General features: G+C 43.7%; 1 protein-coding gene and 1 pseudogene across 1 annotated transcript; one reads left to right on the forward strand and one right to left on the reverse strand.

The window, feature by feature from the left end:
- Window positions 1-1,698: 1,698 nt before the first annotated feature.
- LOC116889339 (60S ribosomal protein L24-like) lies at window positions 1,699-2,226 on the reverse strand. Its single transcript, XM_032890457.1, has one exon. The coding sequence runs from the start codon at window positions 2,209-2,211 to the stop codon at window positions 1,738-1,740; it is 474 nt and encodes a 157-aa protein (XP_032746348.1). The 5' UTR covers window positions 2,212-2,226; the 3' UTR covers window positions 1,699-1,737.
- Window positions 2,227-6,167: 3,941 nt separating this feature from the next.
- On the forward strand, window positions 6,168-7,410 carry LOC116889350 (annotated as a pseudogene).
- Window positions 7,411-15,597: the final 8,187 nt, after the last annotated feature.

The following is a 15,597-nucleotide window of genomic DNA, read 5'->3' on the forward strand; positions in this document are numbered from 1 at the left end:
TCAAACACCAAAGCCAAGGTATATTGAGCCAAGTTTAGGCCAATCTGGAAAGGAAGTGGTGGCAGGTAATGATTAACATAACCAGGATTTTGAGAAGATACAACAAGCCACATGACCTTCCAGTGTTACTATACACCGAGAGCAAAGAAGGCAGAAGAGCCCTGAGACATCAGTTTCCACACTCAGGTACATGGATTTCACACAGCAGCCTCTCCTCACATCCCTGTACCCATTCCTGAGTTTTTCTCCAAGTAATGTCAATGTTGATGAATAGTTTTCCCACTGTAATAATTTCAATAGTGACCAAGACCCCATTAAGAACAGTTTAAAATCCAGGGGTTGGGGATTTAGCTCAGTGGTAGAGCGCTTGCCTAGCAAGCCCAAGGCCCTGGGTTCGGTCCACAGCCCCGGAAAAAAAAAAAAAAAAAAAAAAAAAAAAAAAGAACAGTTTAAAATCTGATTGGAAAAATTTTGTTTCCTCGTGTTCTTTGAATATATACATGTTTTTTTTCATGTTTATATATATGTGCATATAGACTTATCCAGGAACTCAGTCTGCAAACCAGGCTGCCTTCGAAGTCAGAGATCTGCCCGCTAGAGTTCTGGGATTAAAATGGCACCTCCATGCCCTTTTGTTGTGGTTGCTAGGGACTGAACTCAGGATCTCATGCTAGCATGGCAAGCACTTTGTGTGTTCCCAGTCAGGTACTTTCCTCGGATACTGCCAGGTCCGCAGGCTTTCCCAGTCTATTCTCTCAAGTATTTGTCAGTGTGACAAAACGGATGTTCTAAACGGAGCTCTTAGGACCCAAGTAGAAGTTACAATGAAAACCACAAGCGAACTAAGCTTTTTCACACAGGTATATCCCGCTTTTAGAATCTGAACAGAACATTCTCCAAGGTGCTGAAAAGCTAACATTGCTTCTGCCTTATTTCAAGCAACATTAAAACCACAAAGGACCAACGAACTCAGAACGCTGCCTACCCTCAGAAAACTGCCTACCCATTTCACAGATGCAGATCTGGGAGGATAATTTCACATGTGGGAGTTCCAGCTACTAGTGGAGACACCTGGCAATTGATGGGCAACAGGAGCTGTCCCAGCATTTATAATAATAACTATGTAACGACAGAGGAGCCAAAGGTTATTTTATTATGAGCATTCAAGTTCATGGGAATGGGACTCCATTTCATCTGCTACTGCAGACTACTAAATGGAATGGGCCTTAGAGTTATTTAGCTCTCAGGAGAGTCCATTGTACTGATTCCTTGGTTTTATTTACTTTTATTTAAGGTGATGGTCATTGAGCTTGGGCCCTTAAAAAAAAATACTATATTTTATCTTTATATTTTATATTTTATCTTCAAGCTAAACTTATAACTCCTCTCCTTTAAAACAAAGAAAAACAAAACCAAAACAAAACAAAACCCCTTATCTATAATTGTGTCTTTGGGGTTTTTTTTTTTTTTTTTTTTTTTTTTCTTTTTTTTGTCTTTGGATTATTTTTTTCTTTTTTTCGGAGCTGGGGACCGAACCCAGGGCCTTGCGCTTGCTAGGCAAGCGCTCTACCACTGAGCTAAATCCCCAACCCCGTCTTTGGATTTTCTTATGGTACTTATAGAAGCAAATCTTTCATAGCATAAAAATAAGAGTTTATTGATTAAGCTTCAGTTTAAGTAATTTTTTTTTTTTAGAGTTAAAGACAAATCTTTATTTTTAAACTCTCATCTACCAAATTAGCGTTCCCCACCAACTCTGGGAGCAGAGACCTTGACAGGCTTCACCATCTTTTGTTTAGGGGCTGCCTTTAGGGGAACCTTGGCAGCAGCCATTGCTGTCTTCTTTGATGCCTGCTTAGCCTTTTTTGCTTCCTTGGCAGCCCTGATAGCCTGTTCTCGCTGAGCTTTCCTAACTTCTGGTTTCTGATTCCTCTTGGCCATTATATCAGCCAGAGAAGCACCCGTGATGGCCCGCTGGAACTTGACTGCAAGGCGGGTTCTTTTCTTTTGAATTTCTTCCGACTGCCCTTTCTTGTGTTTTCTTCTGTAGAGGACAGCCCAGTTAATTTGCCGAGGGTTCCTTTTGGAAAGGAATGCGGACTCACATTTGGCATTAAGAAACTGGAAAGCCTTCCCATCGGTCCTGGCATAGCGTCGCCCGTGTCCCGGGTAGGTCTTGTATCTGCTAAAACTGCACAGCTCGACCTTCATGGAGACAGATGTCGGCCTGCCGGGGGAAAGATGGCGAAGAGGCAGTTTAAGTAATTATGTAGTTACCCTCTAAGGAAGACTGTCTTAAAGCTCTCTCTTCCTTCCGTTCCGCTGACCCACACACCAGGACCAAACTGCTCATCTTCATTGATCTCATTACTGGTTTTCTTTCTCGGTTTAATAATACTCTCTATCAGGCTGGGGAGATGGCTCGGCAGTTGAGAGCACTGACTGCTCTTCCAAGTCCCAGCAGCCACATGGCGGCTCACGGCCATCTGTGATGGGATCTGGTGTTCTCTTCTGGTGTGCCTGAAGACAGCTACACTGTACTTATATATAATAAATAAATTTAAAAAATAACACTTTCTATCTACCAGTGCCCTGTTTTTCCTAAGGCTCCCAGTTTCATTAATTAACTCATTCATTCAACATTACTAAAGGCTCGCAAGTCTACTTGCTACTGTTTTAATTTGATAGGAAACATAGACATTAGAGAAGGCTGTTCCATTGACAACACATAGGAATATCATTATGGAAACATTTTTAGAACTAAAAATCTATTATACAATTTCAGAATCACATCTTAAACAGACATGTAAAGCAAATACCAGAATATATATCCTATATATGGTGCTATTTACTATTTACATCATAATTATAAATCATGATTGCACTGGCTGGTTTGGCGTGCCAACCTTACACGAGCTAGAGTCGTGAGGAGGAATGAGCATCAGTGGAAGAAATGCTTCCTTAAGACCCAGCTATAAGGCACTTTCTCAATTAATGATTGATGGGGGAAGGCACAGCCCATTGTGAGTGATGCCATCCCTGGGCATCACTGGTGGTCCTGTATTTGTGTAAGAAAGCAAGCTGAGTAAGCCAGGAGGAGCAGGGCAGTAAGTAGCATCCCTACATGGCCTCTGCATCAGCCCCTGACTCCAGGTTCTAGCTTGAGTTCCTGTCTTGACTTCCTTTAATGATTGACTATGATCTGAAAGTGTAAGCCAAATAAACTCTTTCACCCCAACTTGCTTTTTGGTCATGGTGTTTCACCACAGCAACGGAAACCCTAAGACAATAATTTACATCTGTATAATTAAGACAATAATACATTTGTCAATGTGTCCCTCTTTTCCCTTCTCCTATTTTACAGTCAGTGCATTGGGGGAGGATCATAAGAAAAGAAAGGAGGAGTCAGGCATGGCAGAAGGAGACAGAAATTCCACAATTGGGAAACTGAGGCAGGAGGATAGAAAGTTCAAGTCAGCCCAAGCTACATAGGGAGACCCTGTCTCACAATAAATAAATAACAAGCCAGGTACGGTGGCACAGTGGATGGAGACTACAAAAGAACTGGGACACGTTTAAGGTCAGCTGGCTTCATAACAAGGGCCCATCTCAATAAAACCAAGCAAATATCAGTCCAAAGAAGAGAGTGAGCGAGGGATTAGTGCTTTTTTTTTTTTTGCTTCTTTTTTTCGGAGCTGGGGATCGAACCCAGGGCCTTGCGCTTCCTAGGCAAGCGCTCTACCACTGAGCTAAATCCCCAACCCCGGATTGGTGCTTTTTAATATATATAATTTGCTTATAACATTATTTATTGATTTAGCACGCAGGAGAGAACACTAATGCTGCAGCTTCCATACGGAGCTCAGAGGACAACTTTCAGGAGTCAGTTGTTTCTTTCCAGCATAGGATCCAATTCCGGTCATCGAGCTTAGCAACTAGTGTTTTCACCTGCTGAGTCACTGCCTTAGTCAGGGTTCACTGCTGTGAACAGATACCGTGACCAAGGCAACTCTTATAAGGACAACATTTAATTGGGGCTGGCTTACAGGTTCAGAGGTTCGGTCCATTATCATCAAGGCAGGACCATGGCAGCATCCAGGCAGGCATGGTGCAGGAGGAGCCGAGAGTTCTACACCTTCATCTGAAAGCTACTAGCAAAATACGGACTTCCCAGCAGCTAGGATGAGGGTCTTCAAGCCCACACCACAGTGACACACCTACTCCAACAGGGCCACACCCACTCCAACAGGGCCACACCCACTCCAACAGGGCCACGCCCACTCCAACAGGGCCACGCCCACTCCAACAGGGCCACACCTGCTCCAACAGGGCCACACCTGCTCCAACAAGGTCACACCTTCTAACAGCGCCACTCCCTGGGCCCAGCATACACAAACTACCACAGCCATATTACTGGCCCAGAATTTGGTAGTTTTTATTTCATCTTATTAAGTAGTTAGTCACTACTGATCTGAGGTGACTTCTCAAGTCTCAAATACTCACTTCGTTAATGTATATTTTCACAAATATTTCTTCCAACATTTATGTAGTTCTACATACTGAAAGTACATTAAACTCCTTTATCTTTAAATGTTTTATGTGCTGAACATGCTGAACATGCATGTGTGTTCCTCTGACCTCCATAAGTGTCTTCTGGATGGGGGCTGGGGATTTAGTTCAGTGGTATTTTTTTTTTCGAGCGCTACCTAGGAAGCACAAGGTACCACTGATTCGGTCCCCAGCTCTAAAAAAAAGAACTTAAAAAAAAAAAAAAAAGTGTTTTTTGATGTCTAGATGTGCTCTTTACTCTGCACAACTGAGGCTTATTTTTCTTAGATTAATATATTAATTATTATATGTTAATGTATTATTATATGTTGATTGCATATTAATTCAGCTATAAACTATATAATTATATATTGGTATAATTAATATATGTGCATGTGTATATATGTAGTTATATATGTATACCTGCATAAACATATATAATGGATATATATGCATATACACATATCCATATATCTCCCAGTGATGGTGGCACACACATTTTTTTTTTTTTTTTTTAGGACTGTGTATAATTTTTTTTTTTTTTTCTTTTTTTTTTTTTTATTAACTTGAATATTTCTTATATACATTTCGAAAATTGTTATTCCCTTTCCTTTTCGGCAAACATCCCCTCCCCTCCCCTTCCTTATGGGTGTTTCCCTCCTCACCTCCCCCCATTGCCGCCTCCCCCCAACAGTCTAGTTCATTACTGGGGGGGTTCAGTATTAGCAGGACCCAGGGCTTCCCCTTCCACTGGTGCTCTTACTAGGATATTCATTGCTACCTATGAGGTCAGAGTCCAGGGTCAGTCCATGTATAGTCTTTGGGTAGTGGCTTAGTCCCTGGAAGCTCTGGTTGCTTGGCATTGTTGTTCATATGGGGTCTGAAGAGCCCTTCAAGCTCTTCCAGTTCTTTCTCTGATTCCTTCAACGGGGGTCCTATTTTCAGTTCAGTGGTTTGCTGCTGGCATTCGCCTCTGTATTTGCTGTATTCTGGCTGTGTCTCTCAGGATCGATCTACATCCGGCTCCTGTCGGTCTGCACTTCTTTGCTTCATCCATCTTGTCTAATTGGGTGGCTCTATATGTATGGGCCACATGTGGGGCAGGCTCTGAATGGGTATCCCTTCAGTCTCTGTTTTAATCTTTGCCTCTCTCTTCCCTGCCAAGGGTATTCTTGTTCCCCTTTTAAAGGAGTGAAGCATTCACATTTTCATCATCCGTCTTGAGTTTCATTTGTTCTAGGCATCTAGGGTAATTCAGGCATTTGGGCTAATAGGCACTTATCAATGAGTGCATACCATGTATGTCTTTCTGTGATTGGGTTAGCTCTCTCAGGATGATATTTTCCAGTTCCAACCATTTGCCTACGAATTTCATAAACTCGTTGTTTTTGATAGCTGAGTAATATTCCATGGCACACACATTTTTAATCCAGGAATTTAAGATCTCCGTGGCAGGGGGATCTCTGTGAGTTCCAGAGCAGCCTGATCTACAGAGCAAGTTCCAGGACAGCCAGAGCTACACAGAGAAACTGAGAAACTCTTGTCTCCAAAAAAAAAAAAAAAAAAGGCTCTCTTCGGTATCTACAGAACCCTCTTTCCTTCTCCTGCAGCGGTCTGACTACCAGAACTTTACCATGTCCATTCTCAGGGTCCATGCCAGACAGATCTTTGACTCCCGTGGGAATCCCACCGTTGAGGTGGATCTCCACTCTACAAAAAGTCTCTTCCGTGCTGCGGTGCCCAGCAGTGCGTCCACTGGCTTCTATGAGGCCCTAGAACTCCGAGACAATGATAAGACCCGCTTCATGGGGAAGGGTGTGTCAAAGGCTGTTGAGCACATCAATAACACTGTTGTACCTGCTCTGGTTAGCAAGAAACTGAATGTTGTGGAGCAGGAGAAGATTGATCGAGATGGACGGCACGGAGAATAAATCTAAATTTGGTACAAATGCCATCCTGGGGGTGTCCCTGGCTGTCTGCAAGGCTGGTGCCGTGGAGAAGGGGGTGCCCCTTTACCGTCACATTGCTGACTTGGCCGGCAACCCTGAAGTCATCCTGCCAGACCCAGCTTTCAATGTGATCAACGGCAGTTCTCACGCTGGCAACAAGCTGACCATGCAAGAGTTCATGATCCTGCCTGTGGGGGCATCCTCTTTCTAGAAAGCCATGCGCATTGGAGCAGAGGTTTACCACAACCTGAAGAACGTCATCAAGGAGAAGTATGGGAAAGATGCTACCAATGTAGGTGATGAGGGCGGATTTGCACCTAACAGACTGGAGCTGCTCAAGTCTGCAATGGCAAAGGCCGGCTCCACTGACTAGGTTGTCATCGGCATGGATGTGGCTGCCTCGGAGTTCTACAGGGCTGGCAAGTATGACCTGGACTTCAAGTCTCCGGATGACGCCAGTCACTACATCACACCAGACCAGCTGGCCGACCTGTACAAGTCCTTCATCAAGGACTACCCAGTGGTGTCCATTGAAGATCCTTTGACCAGGATGACCGGGATGCTTGGCAGAAGTTCACAGCTAGTGCAGACATCCAGGTGGTGGGGGATGACCTCACAGTGACCAACCCTAAGCGGAATGCCAAGGCTGCAGGCGAGAAGTCCTGCAACTGCCTCCTGCTCAAAGTGAACCAGATTGGCTGGGGTGTCATGGTGTTTCATCGATCTGGGGAGACTGAGGACACTTTCATTGCTGACCTGGTGGTGGGGTTCTGCACTGGGCAGATCAAGACTGGTGCCACTTGCCGATTGGAGTGCCTGACCAAATACAATCAAATCCTTAGCATCGAGGAAGAGCTGGGCAGCAAAAGCCAAGTTTGCTGGCAGGGCCTTCAGGAACCCGCTGGGCAAATAAGGCATGGACTAGAGATCCCTGGAGCTACCAGATCCTCTGTCCCTGATGTCATCCAGGTGGCTCAAGGTTGGCCCAGTGCTTGCCCCCCTCCCATGTCACTGCTTCCTTAGATGTCCACCCCTGACCACCTGGATCCCTGCTGGAGATCCCAGCTTTGTAATCATGTGATCGGTCTGTCACCTGACTTCCCAGCCAGTGTCTGGAGCCCTCAGAATTCAAGTGTAATCTCTAGGGTGCTCACACCATCAAGACTCCCCCAGTGGTTTACATGCAAAAATAAAAGCCTCAGAAGTCAAAAACAACAACAACAAACACCTGTCTCAAAAAAATCAGAAATGAGAGCAAAAAATTGCGAGAGAGAGTGTGTGTGTGTGTCTGTCTGTCTGTCTGTCTGTGTATATGCTTATGAGTTCAGGTATCCGAGGAAACCAGAGGCATGGGTTCCCCCTAGGAGTTGGAATTATAGGTTATCTTGAGCCGTCTGATATGGGTGCTGGGAACAAAACTCCAGTCCTCTGCAAGATCAGTCCATATATATTCTTTTTTTTTTCTTTTCTTTTTTTCGGAGCTGGGGACTGAACCCAGGGCCTTGCGCTTGCTAGGCAAGCACTCTACCACTGAGCTAAATCCCCAACCCCAGTCCATATATATTCTTAACAGCTAAACCATCTCTCCAGCCCTGGGGCTCACATCCTGTATTATCTATGTCAGTAGACTGAGACCTCCTTGAACAACTTTTTATGCAACTCTTTGATGCAGATTCTTTGTGCATTCTCTACAATAACCTAACAGCATTAGGTGACAAAATAAAAACCCAGAACAATTTTGTCTTAAATGTTATATGAAATCCTAAACTGGATCACTGCACCTAAAACAGAAAAAGAGGAGGAATTTTAATCTCCAGTTAGGAGCACACAAATGAGAATTTCTGTACATGGTAAAAAAGAAAAGTATAGACTCAGGGTCCCCAAGTCCGAGTTCTCAGAACAAGGGAGATGTATTCACCCCAGAGAGACAGAAGGCAGAGATAAGGGACAAAGACAGGAGACAGAGGGAGACAGAACAAGGGAGTGGGGAGAAACAGGGCAGGGAGGGAGGAAGGGGTATTTGTCCTAGGGTGAGGGAGAAAGGACTGCCTCTGGATAGAGAGGAGACAGACATGGCCCATAAGCAAATGGTAGGTTAAAAGGGTAAATAGGGAAACCCCAAGGTAGGATGAGATGTACGATTTTAATTGGGCATCTTAATTTAGGTGAATGAGAGGGTGCTTTTGATTGCTGGACTTTAATTTTTTGATAGCTGGACATTCGTGTTCAGCCTCAGGAGGAGGAAGTGGCCAAATAAGGGAATAGACCTTGGTGGCCTGCTTTAGGAATGCAATCTAAAGGTTTTTAGGAGGCAGACAGAACTGGGGAGAACAGCAAGGCCTGCCAAAGCCATGCTTGCCACACTTGAGCTGGCCAGAGTGCCCTCCTGTAACTGCTGGAGATTAAAGTCAGGTCCTCACACTTTGTAGGCCTTATTGACTGAGCCATTTCCCCAGTCCCTGAATCTTGATTGATGTGTCACAATGTTGTAACATGGTAACATTAGGAGACCCTGAGCAAAGGGTCATCCCCCACCTAAGCACATCCAACTTTTGCGACTTTGTGGTTTACAAAGTATATACAACTAAGCCCCTAAATAGATATTCTCCTGATGTAAATTTACAGTTTTGTATTGGGTTGTGTTCATAGCTGTCCTGGGACACATGTAATTCAGGTTGAACATACCTGCAGGATGCTATCCGGGCAACTCTTTTTTGTCCTCTCTCTCTCTCTCTCTCTCTCTCTCTCTCTCTTCTCTCTCTCTCTGTGTGTGTGTGTGTGTGTGTGTGTGTGTGTGTGTGTGTGTGTGGGCACACGAGGGCATGCACAGGGGGTGGCGACAAGGGTGGCTGAACATCTGACCCTCCTGCCTCCACCTACAGGCATGCACCACCTTTGCATTTTATAGTGCCAGGGACCATGCATGTTAGGCTCACTTCCCTACCAGCTGGCCACATCACTAGTCTTCTATAAACAAAGTTTCCAAAATAAAAAATGTAAGCCAGGCGCAGTGGTGCACAGCTGTAGCTACAGACTCAAGAGGCTGAGGCAGGAGGATTATTTAAATCCAGGTATTACGAACAAGCCTAGGCGATAGAGAAAAATCTCACTACTTAAACATCTAAAAGTAAAATGAAACGGGCTGGAGAAGTGGCTCAACCTCAATCAGTCAATCCACCTGCAAATAAACGGCTCTGAGAGTAACAATGTTTCACTAGCCTACGAGATCCCGGCAGAGAGGAGGGAACAGTGCCAGGAAGACTGGTATTATACAACAGTTTCCTCTGAGATTGAAACAGTCCATCCTGCCAGAAACATTCCCCTGCCAGAAAGCTCCTTAAACAGGAAGGTAAACAACTCAAAATTGCTTTAGGAAGTCCCTGAAACTGAGCAGATGCCCTAGGCGCCTCCTGCCTAAGTAAACAATAAAGGTTGAACATACCTCTCAGACTAACTAAGCCAAGTTGCAAAGAACGGTCTTAAAATCAGACCAACTGCCGGCCAGAAACCAGAAACCAGCCAGCCACCTGTGAGATGTTTGGACCAAGAGAGGTGGCTGGAAAGGACACTCTCCAACGCTGCCTGCAAGATGTGCAGTATTCTCCAAGTTCCCAGGTTTTGTGAGCTGTCACCCATGCTGGATGGAATTGGTGATGCCAATGTCTTTGAGTCCTTTCGGCTCCTCTAAGTAGCCTTTTACCCATACTCCTGTAAGTAACCCTTCACCCATACTCCTGTAAGTAATCCCTCACCCATACTCCTGTAAGTAACCTGAATAAAGCTCATTGGCTCACCATGTCGGACTTTGGTGGTGTTGGTATTTTGTCCTGCCATGGACTCTGTATTTGGGTTGAGCAGACACGCATGGTTTTTCCCCCCAGGGAAAGTTTTGTCACATAATGACCAGGGGGAAAGAGAAATGTTTCTGAGAGTAAGAACATTTGCAGTGCCTGCAAAGGATCTCACTATCTGTAACTCCAGCTCTGTTCTGCAGAGTATTGAAGTTCAGGAATCAACAGCTCTCTTTTGACTCACCTAATTAACCTGTCCGATCAAAATTAAATACCTCATCTTAGCACAGGGTTTCCCTGTTTACCTTTATAATCTGCCATTTGCCTATGGGCTGGCCATATCTGTCTCCTTTATATTCAAAGGCAGACCTTTGTACCTATGGGGCGCATATCCTTTCCTCCTCTCTTGTTCCTTTTCCCTTCTCTCTTGTCCTCTGTCTTCTGTCTTTATCTCTTATTCCTTTCCCTTTGTCCCTCTGGAGAAAATTAGCCTCCTTTGTGCTAAGAATTTGATCTTGGGGTGTTGTGTGTTGACAATGGTATTTTCAGAAACCTATGAGGCTTCATCCAAAGTTGCACAGCTCCAATCTCAATGACAGTCAGCATTAGTCCATTCACTCAATGCCAGCACCCAATGCCAGATGCAGAGCAGGGACCATACACTCTAGGTTGTTGGTGCCCCTTAGTTCCAGGCCCATGCAGTCAAGACTGTAGTTTCCATGTGCTCAAGGTCCATGCGTGTAACCATGAGCTTTCCCACCTATGCCCCAGTTGCTGAAATATTAATTCTGAGACCTAATTATATATGAATAAATGCCTACATCATAACCTTGGGCTTGTTCATAACTAGCTCATAACTTAATTAACTCATTTATTCTATTCTATGAGTGCCACACAGCTGGTTACCTCTTCTCAGCTCCATGTATCTGTCTCCTGAGAGTTCAGGCTGAATCTCTTCCCACACCTGACTCTATCCCAGAGTTCCTCTCTCCCTACTGGAGCTCCCACCCCAGCTCATTGACCAATCAGCTTTTTATTAACAGGTGATGCTTCCATAGAGTACACAAGAAATTCTCTCTACATGTCCATGCTTAGTCCAATAAAAAGTAATTTCTCTTTCAATAATTGTAAACAATAATAACAATAATGAAAACTGTCAGGTAAGATTTACACTCAGAATGTCCAGTCCATATCTATTTGGCAACCTTGGAGAAAGCATTCTACTGTCTATCATATCTTGGTGAGTTTAGAATTCTGTACCCGAATCATTTTCTATCACAACTTGCATTGCCCACCTAAAGAAAAACCATTTTCTAAAATTCTAAGCCATTTAGCTTAATTGTAAGATTATAACTAACTCGCCTTCAATCCCATCAGAGATCTTAGAAGGAATAGATATCCGGAGTAGGCAGGAAGCGCAGCAGTTCCCACAACTGTAGAAATGACAGAGAAAGCTGTCAGCTTGGACAACCCCCACACTACTCATAGGTTTCTCCGTGTCACTGGAGCATCAGCTTCTGCCCTCTGGCCCCGAATATCTGACAAACTATTCCGTGAAGCAAGAATTATGAAGGTTTGTGTCCCTTGTCCCTGTAAAGCTTGGCATTCAACTTCCCTGCATCCCGTTTGTCTGGCTTGAACAGCATGCTGTCATTAGTTGAGGAAAGTGTAATTTCTTGCCCACCCCCAACTCTCCGCAGTGGCTAACTTGCCACACATGAGGTAAAGTCCACGAGGAGGTCCTTGGATGTTCATCCTCTTCTCTGAAGTAGAATCGGGGTGCTGCGAGGAACAGACCTGTCTCATTGTTAAAAAAAAAAAAAAAAAAACCTTTTGTTAACAAAACATTCTTAAATGCCATTTTTAGAAGTTTTGAAGACCATCTCTCTGTCTACAGTATATCTAATTTGTTTGTTTCTAGATATTTATTACTGTTCAACTTTGAAAACATCCTACTATAAGTAACTAGACGAGTATCTAACATGACCCTGAGTTTGGTTGTCTGACATGCATTTTCTAATTATCCTTAACAGTTTGCAATAGCAGCTTTCCGGGATTAGAACTTCCACTATATAGGTACAGTACCTTAAACAAGAGTTGAAACATATGTACATAATATGCTGGAGCAAAATATGATCCTAAATCTGTATTAATAAACAAAGTCCATACCAATGTAAAAATATTTGTCTTGTTGATGTTCTTTGATCTAATAGTAGATTCATTAATCTACCCTTCTGTACTGGCTGGTTTTGTGTGTCAACTTGACACAAGCTGGAGTTATCACAGAAAAAGGAGCCTCAGTTGAGGAAATGCCTTCATGAGACCCAGCTGTAAGGCATTTCCTCAACTAGTGATCAAGGTGGGAGGGCCCAGTCCATTGTGGGTGCTGCCAACCCTGGGCTGGTAGCTCTGGGTTCTATGTGAGAGCAAGGTGAGCAAGCCAGAGGAAGCAAGCCAGTGAGTAACATCCCTCCATGGCCTCTGCATCAGCTCCTGCTTCCTGACCTGCTTGAGTTCCAGTCCTGACTCCCTTTGGTGATGAACAGCAATGTGGAAGTGTAAACTGAATAAACCCTTTCCTCCCCAACTTGCTTCTTGGTCATGATGTTTGTGCAGGAATAGGAACCCTGACTACGAAACCTTGTTTCCTAGTATTCTATTTCCTCCCTTTGTTTCTTCATCCCTTCTCCCCCTTTTCCTCAACACTAGATAAGAGAGAGGGAATAGAGGAAAGAAAAAGCAAGAAGAAAAGAAATCCCTGGATATTATCTCCCTTATTTTGTTTCCTCCCTGCCCAAGACTATAACAACTTGTAATTGTCCCCCTTAAATAATGACAAACATCCACCATCCATTGAATGACCAAAAAAACACCCACCACCTCTTGGGAATGGGGGGCATCACCTTCTTAAAATTGCTTCCTGCTGCCTGGAGGCATCGTTTACTTTTGGGTGCCCATAAAAATTGAGATAGTGGCCAGGCTTAAGAAAGTCAGCTGTATCCAGTCTCTGTGTGTTGAGAAAGTTCAGGCTTAAATGAAGTCCTGACTGGAACAGTCTGAGAGGCTGAACCAATTGGGGTCATCTGGGGTCAGCAGCTTTCTTTGAAGCTGTCCTGGAAGTAGGTTTTTGATGAAACGGCTATTAAGGCAGTCTGAGGTTGCATCAAGCAGGACGCCAGAACAAACAGGTGTCAGCATGTCAGCATCTCAGCATCGTCCAGGATGAATCCTGTCAGAGCCTCTTTAATTTCATCGGTGTCCGTGGACATAGAAGCTTTTACTACTTATATACATTTCTGCATTAATACACGTACAGGATGTGCAGTGTGCACAGTTCAGCTAAAAATGATGCTTTGCTCTCTGTTAGAGCAGGTAAAGCATGTGTCTTTGGACTGTATAACCAAACTGTACTATAAAGTTCTCTGCCATTTGATAGGACGGCGTGTTAAGTCCTGAGGATTCTGTAGCCAACAAGATTTACTGGCTATGTTTAGCTGAAGTCCTGGCTGGAAAGATTTTCATAGCCAGTTTCCAAGGCGTTTCCTTGTAGAGGGATCAGCAACACAAGTTGCCTGTTTTGTTGGGTTCTGTGATTTCTTTTTTCCTGCCTGTAGTGGGGATCTTTAGAAGATCTCCTCTGGTCAGATTTGATTTTTATCAATTTGGAATAAATCCACAGTTTTTCTTCTCCTGTTGAAACAAAGACAAACCTTTCACCAAAAGTAACATATTTCCTTTCTTCCATTCTGAGGTTAGGGAATCCTTAATACTGATAGGCTGATGAAGTTCAAGCAGTTTTTTTTTTTTCCCAATAATCCAATGCCTGTCCCTCCATCTCTGTCTCTGTCTCTGTCTCTCTCTCTGTCTCTCTCTGTGTCTTTCTCTGTGTCTGTGTCTCTGTGTCTCTGTGTCTGTCTCTGTGTCTGTCTCTGTCTCTGTCTCTGTCTCTCTCTCTCTCTCTCTCTCTTTCTCTCTCTCTCTCTGTCCATAATTGCTTGACCTGTAGGATTCTAAGCTATACCTGTAACATGTTTTCTGCCGTAATGTCTAAGAAATCGTCACATTTTAGTAGATATATGTGTTGAAGCACCATCAGCTTCAATCTGCATAGGCATTTCCGAGATAGCCACCATCTCTGACAAATGTGCAATCCCCATCAGCCTTTTCAGGATTTAAGTCCAAAGCCCATTGGATTTCTAGATACGTTTGAATAGTACAGTGCATCAATGTGTACACATATCTTAATTCTCCAAACTCTACAAAATGAAACGCAATCTATTGTATGACTCTAAGGTAGCATTCAACATAATTTGTACTCTTAACTCAATATATTGCATCCGTATGAGTTGCCATTCTGGTTCCTCGTGCTTATATGGGTTTTCCCCATCTGGAATTACCGTTTTAGCTTGTTATTGTAAATTCCAGATTGGATTCTTCTGAAGGCTCTTTATTCTGATTTAAAGAATCCTCTAACCTCTATTCTATGTCCTCCAACCTAGCATTCTGCCTTCCAGTCCTTTCCTGTCTGTTTTATTGTGATCTCTCTTGAGAAAGACACATAAAAATTATAATCATTATTGAAAAATTATTACTTGCTTGCTGTTAAATGAAACAGAATCAGGGCTGGAGAGATGGCTCAGTGGTTAAGAGCACTTCCAGAGATCCCAAGTTTAATTCCCAGCAACCACATGGTGGCTCACAACCATTTGTAGTGAGATCTGATGCCCTCTTCTGGTGTGTCTGAAGAGAGCTATAATGTACTCTCACAAACATAAAATAAATCTTTTTAAAAATGAAACAAAATCATAGACATTGTAGATGGCCTCTGTCATGGCATTTTTCTCCATTTTTAACATAAAAACATTTAAACTTCTCTCCTTAAGGACTTAACTTTCTTATTTTCAAGCTAAATATTTCTTCCTATGATTTTTTTTTTCATACCCAGCTGTGGGTTGTTTGGTGGTGGTGGTGGTGGTTTGGTTTGGTTTGATTTTTTTCTTGCCAGTTTAGAAGTTTGGGGCTTTTCCATCCTATCACAGCTCTGGGGAAATTTTCCTTTTGCCCCTCTGTGTGTCTGCAGTCTCCTCAGGTCAGCAGGCATCTGTGGCACCTAACTCTGCCCTCTCAACTCAAGCAGTCTGCTTTTGCAGGTTTTTAGACCGGGTCCTCCTAGCCATGTGTACTGGCTGGGAGCCAAGCCTATCTGTCCCAGCTCTGGGAAGTTTTTCACCCGTAGGACGAGGTGGCCCTCACTGCCCACTGCTCACAGGCCTCTGCTTTCTCTCTATCGAAGGGCTGTAGTGTCCTGC

Source organism: Rattus rattus, chromosome 1, assembly GCF_011064425.1.
Source record: "Rattus rattus isolate New Zealand chromosome 1, Rrattus_CSIRO_v1, whole genome shotgun sequence".
Lineage (NCBI taxonomy): Eukaryota > Metazoa > Chordata > Mammalia > Rodentia > Muridae > Rattus > Rattus rattus.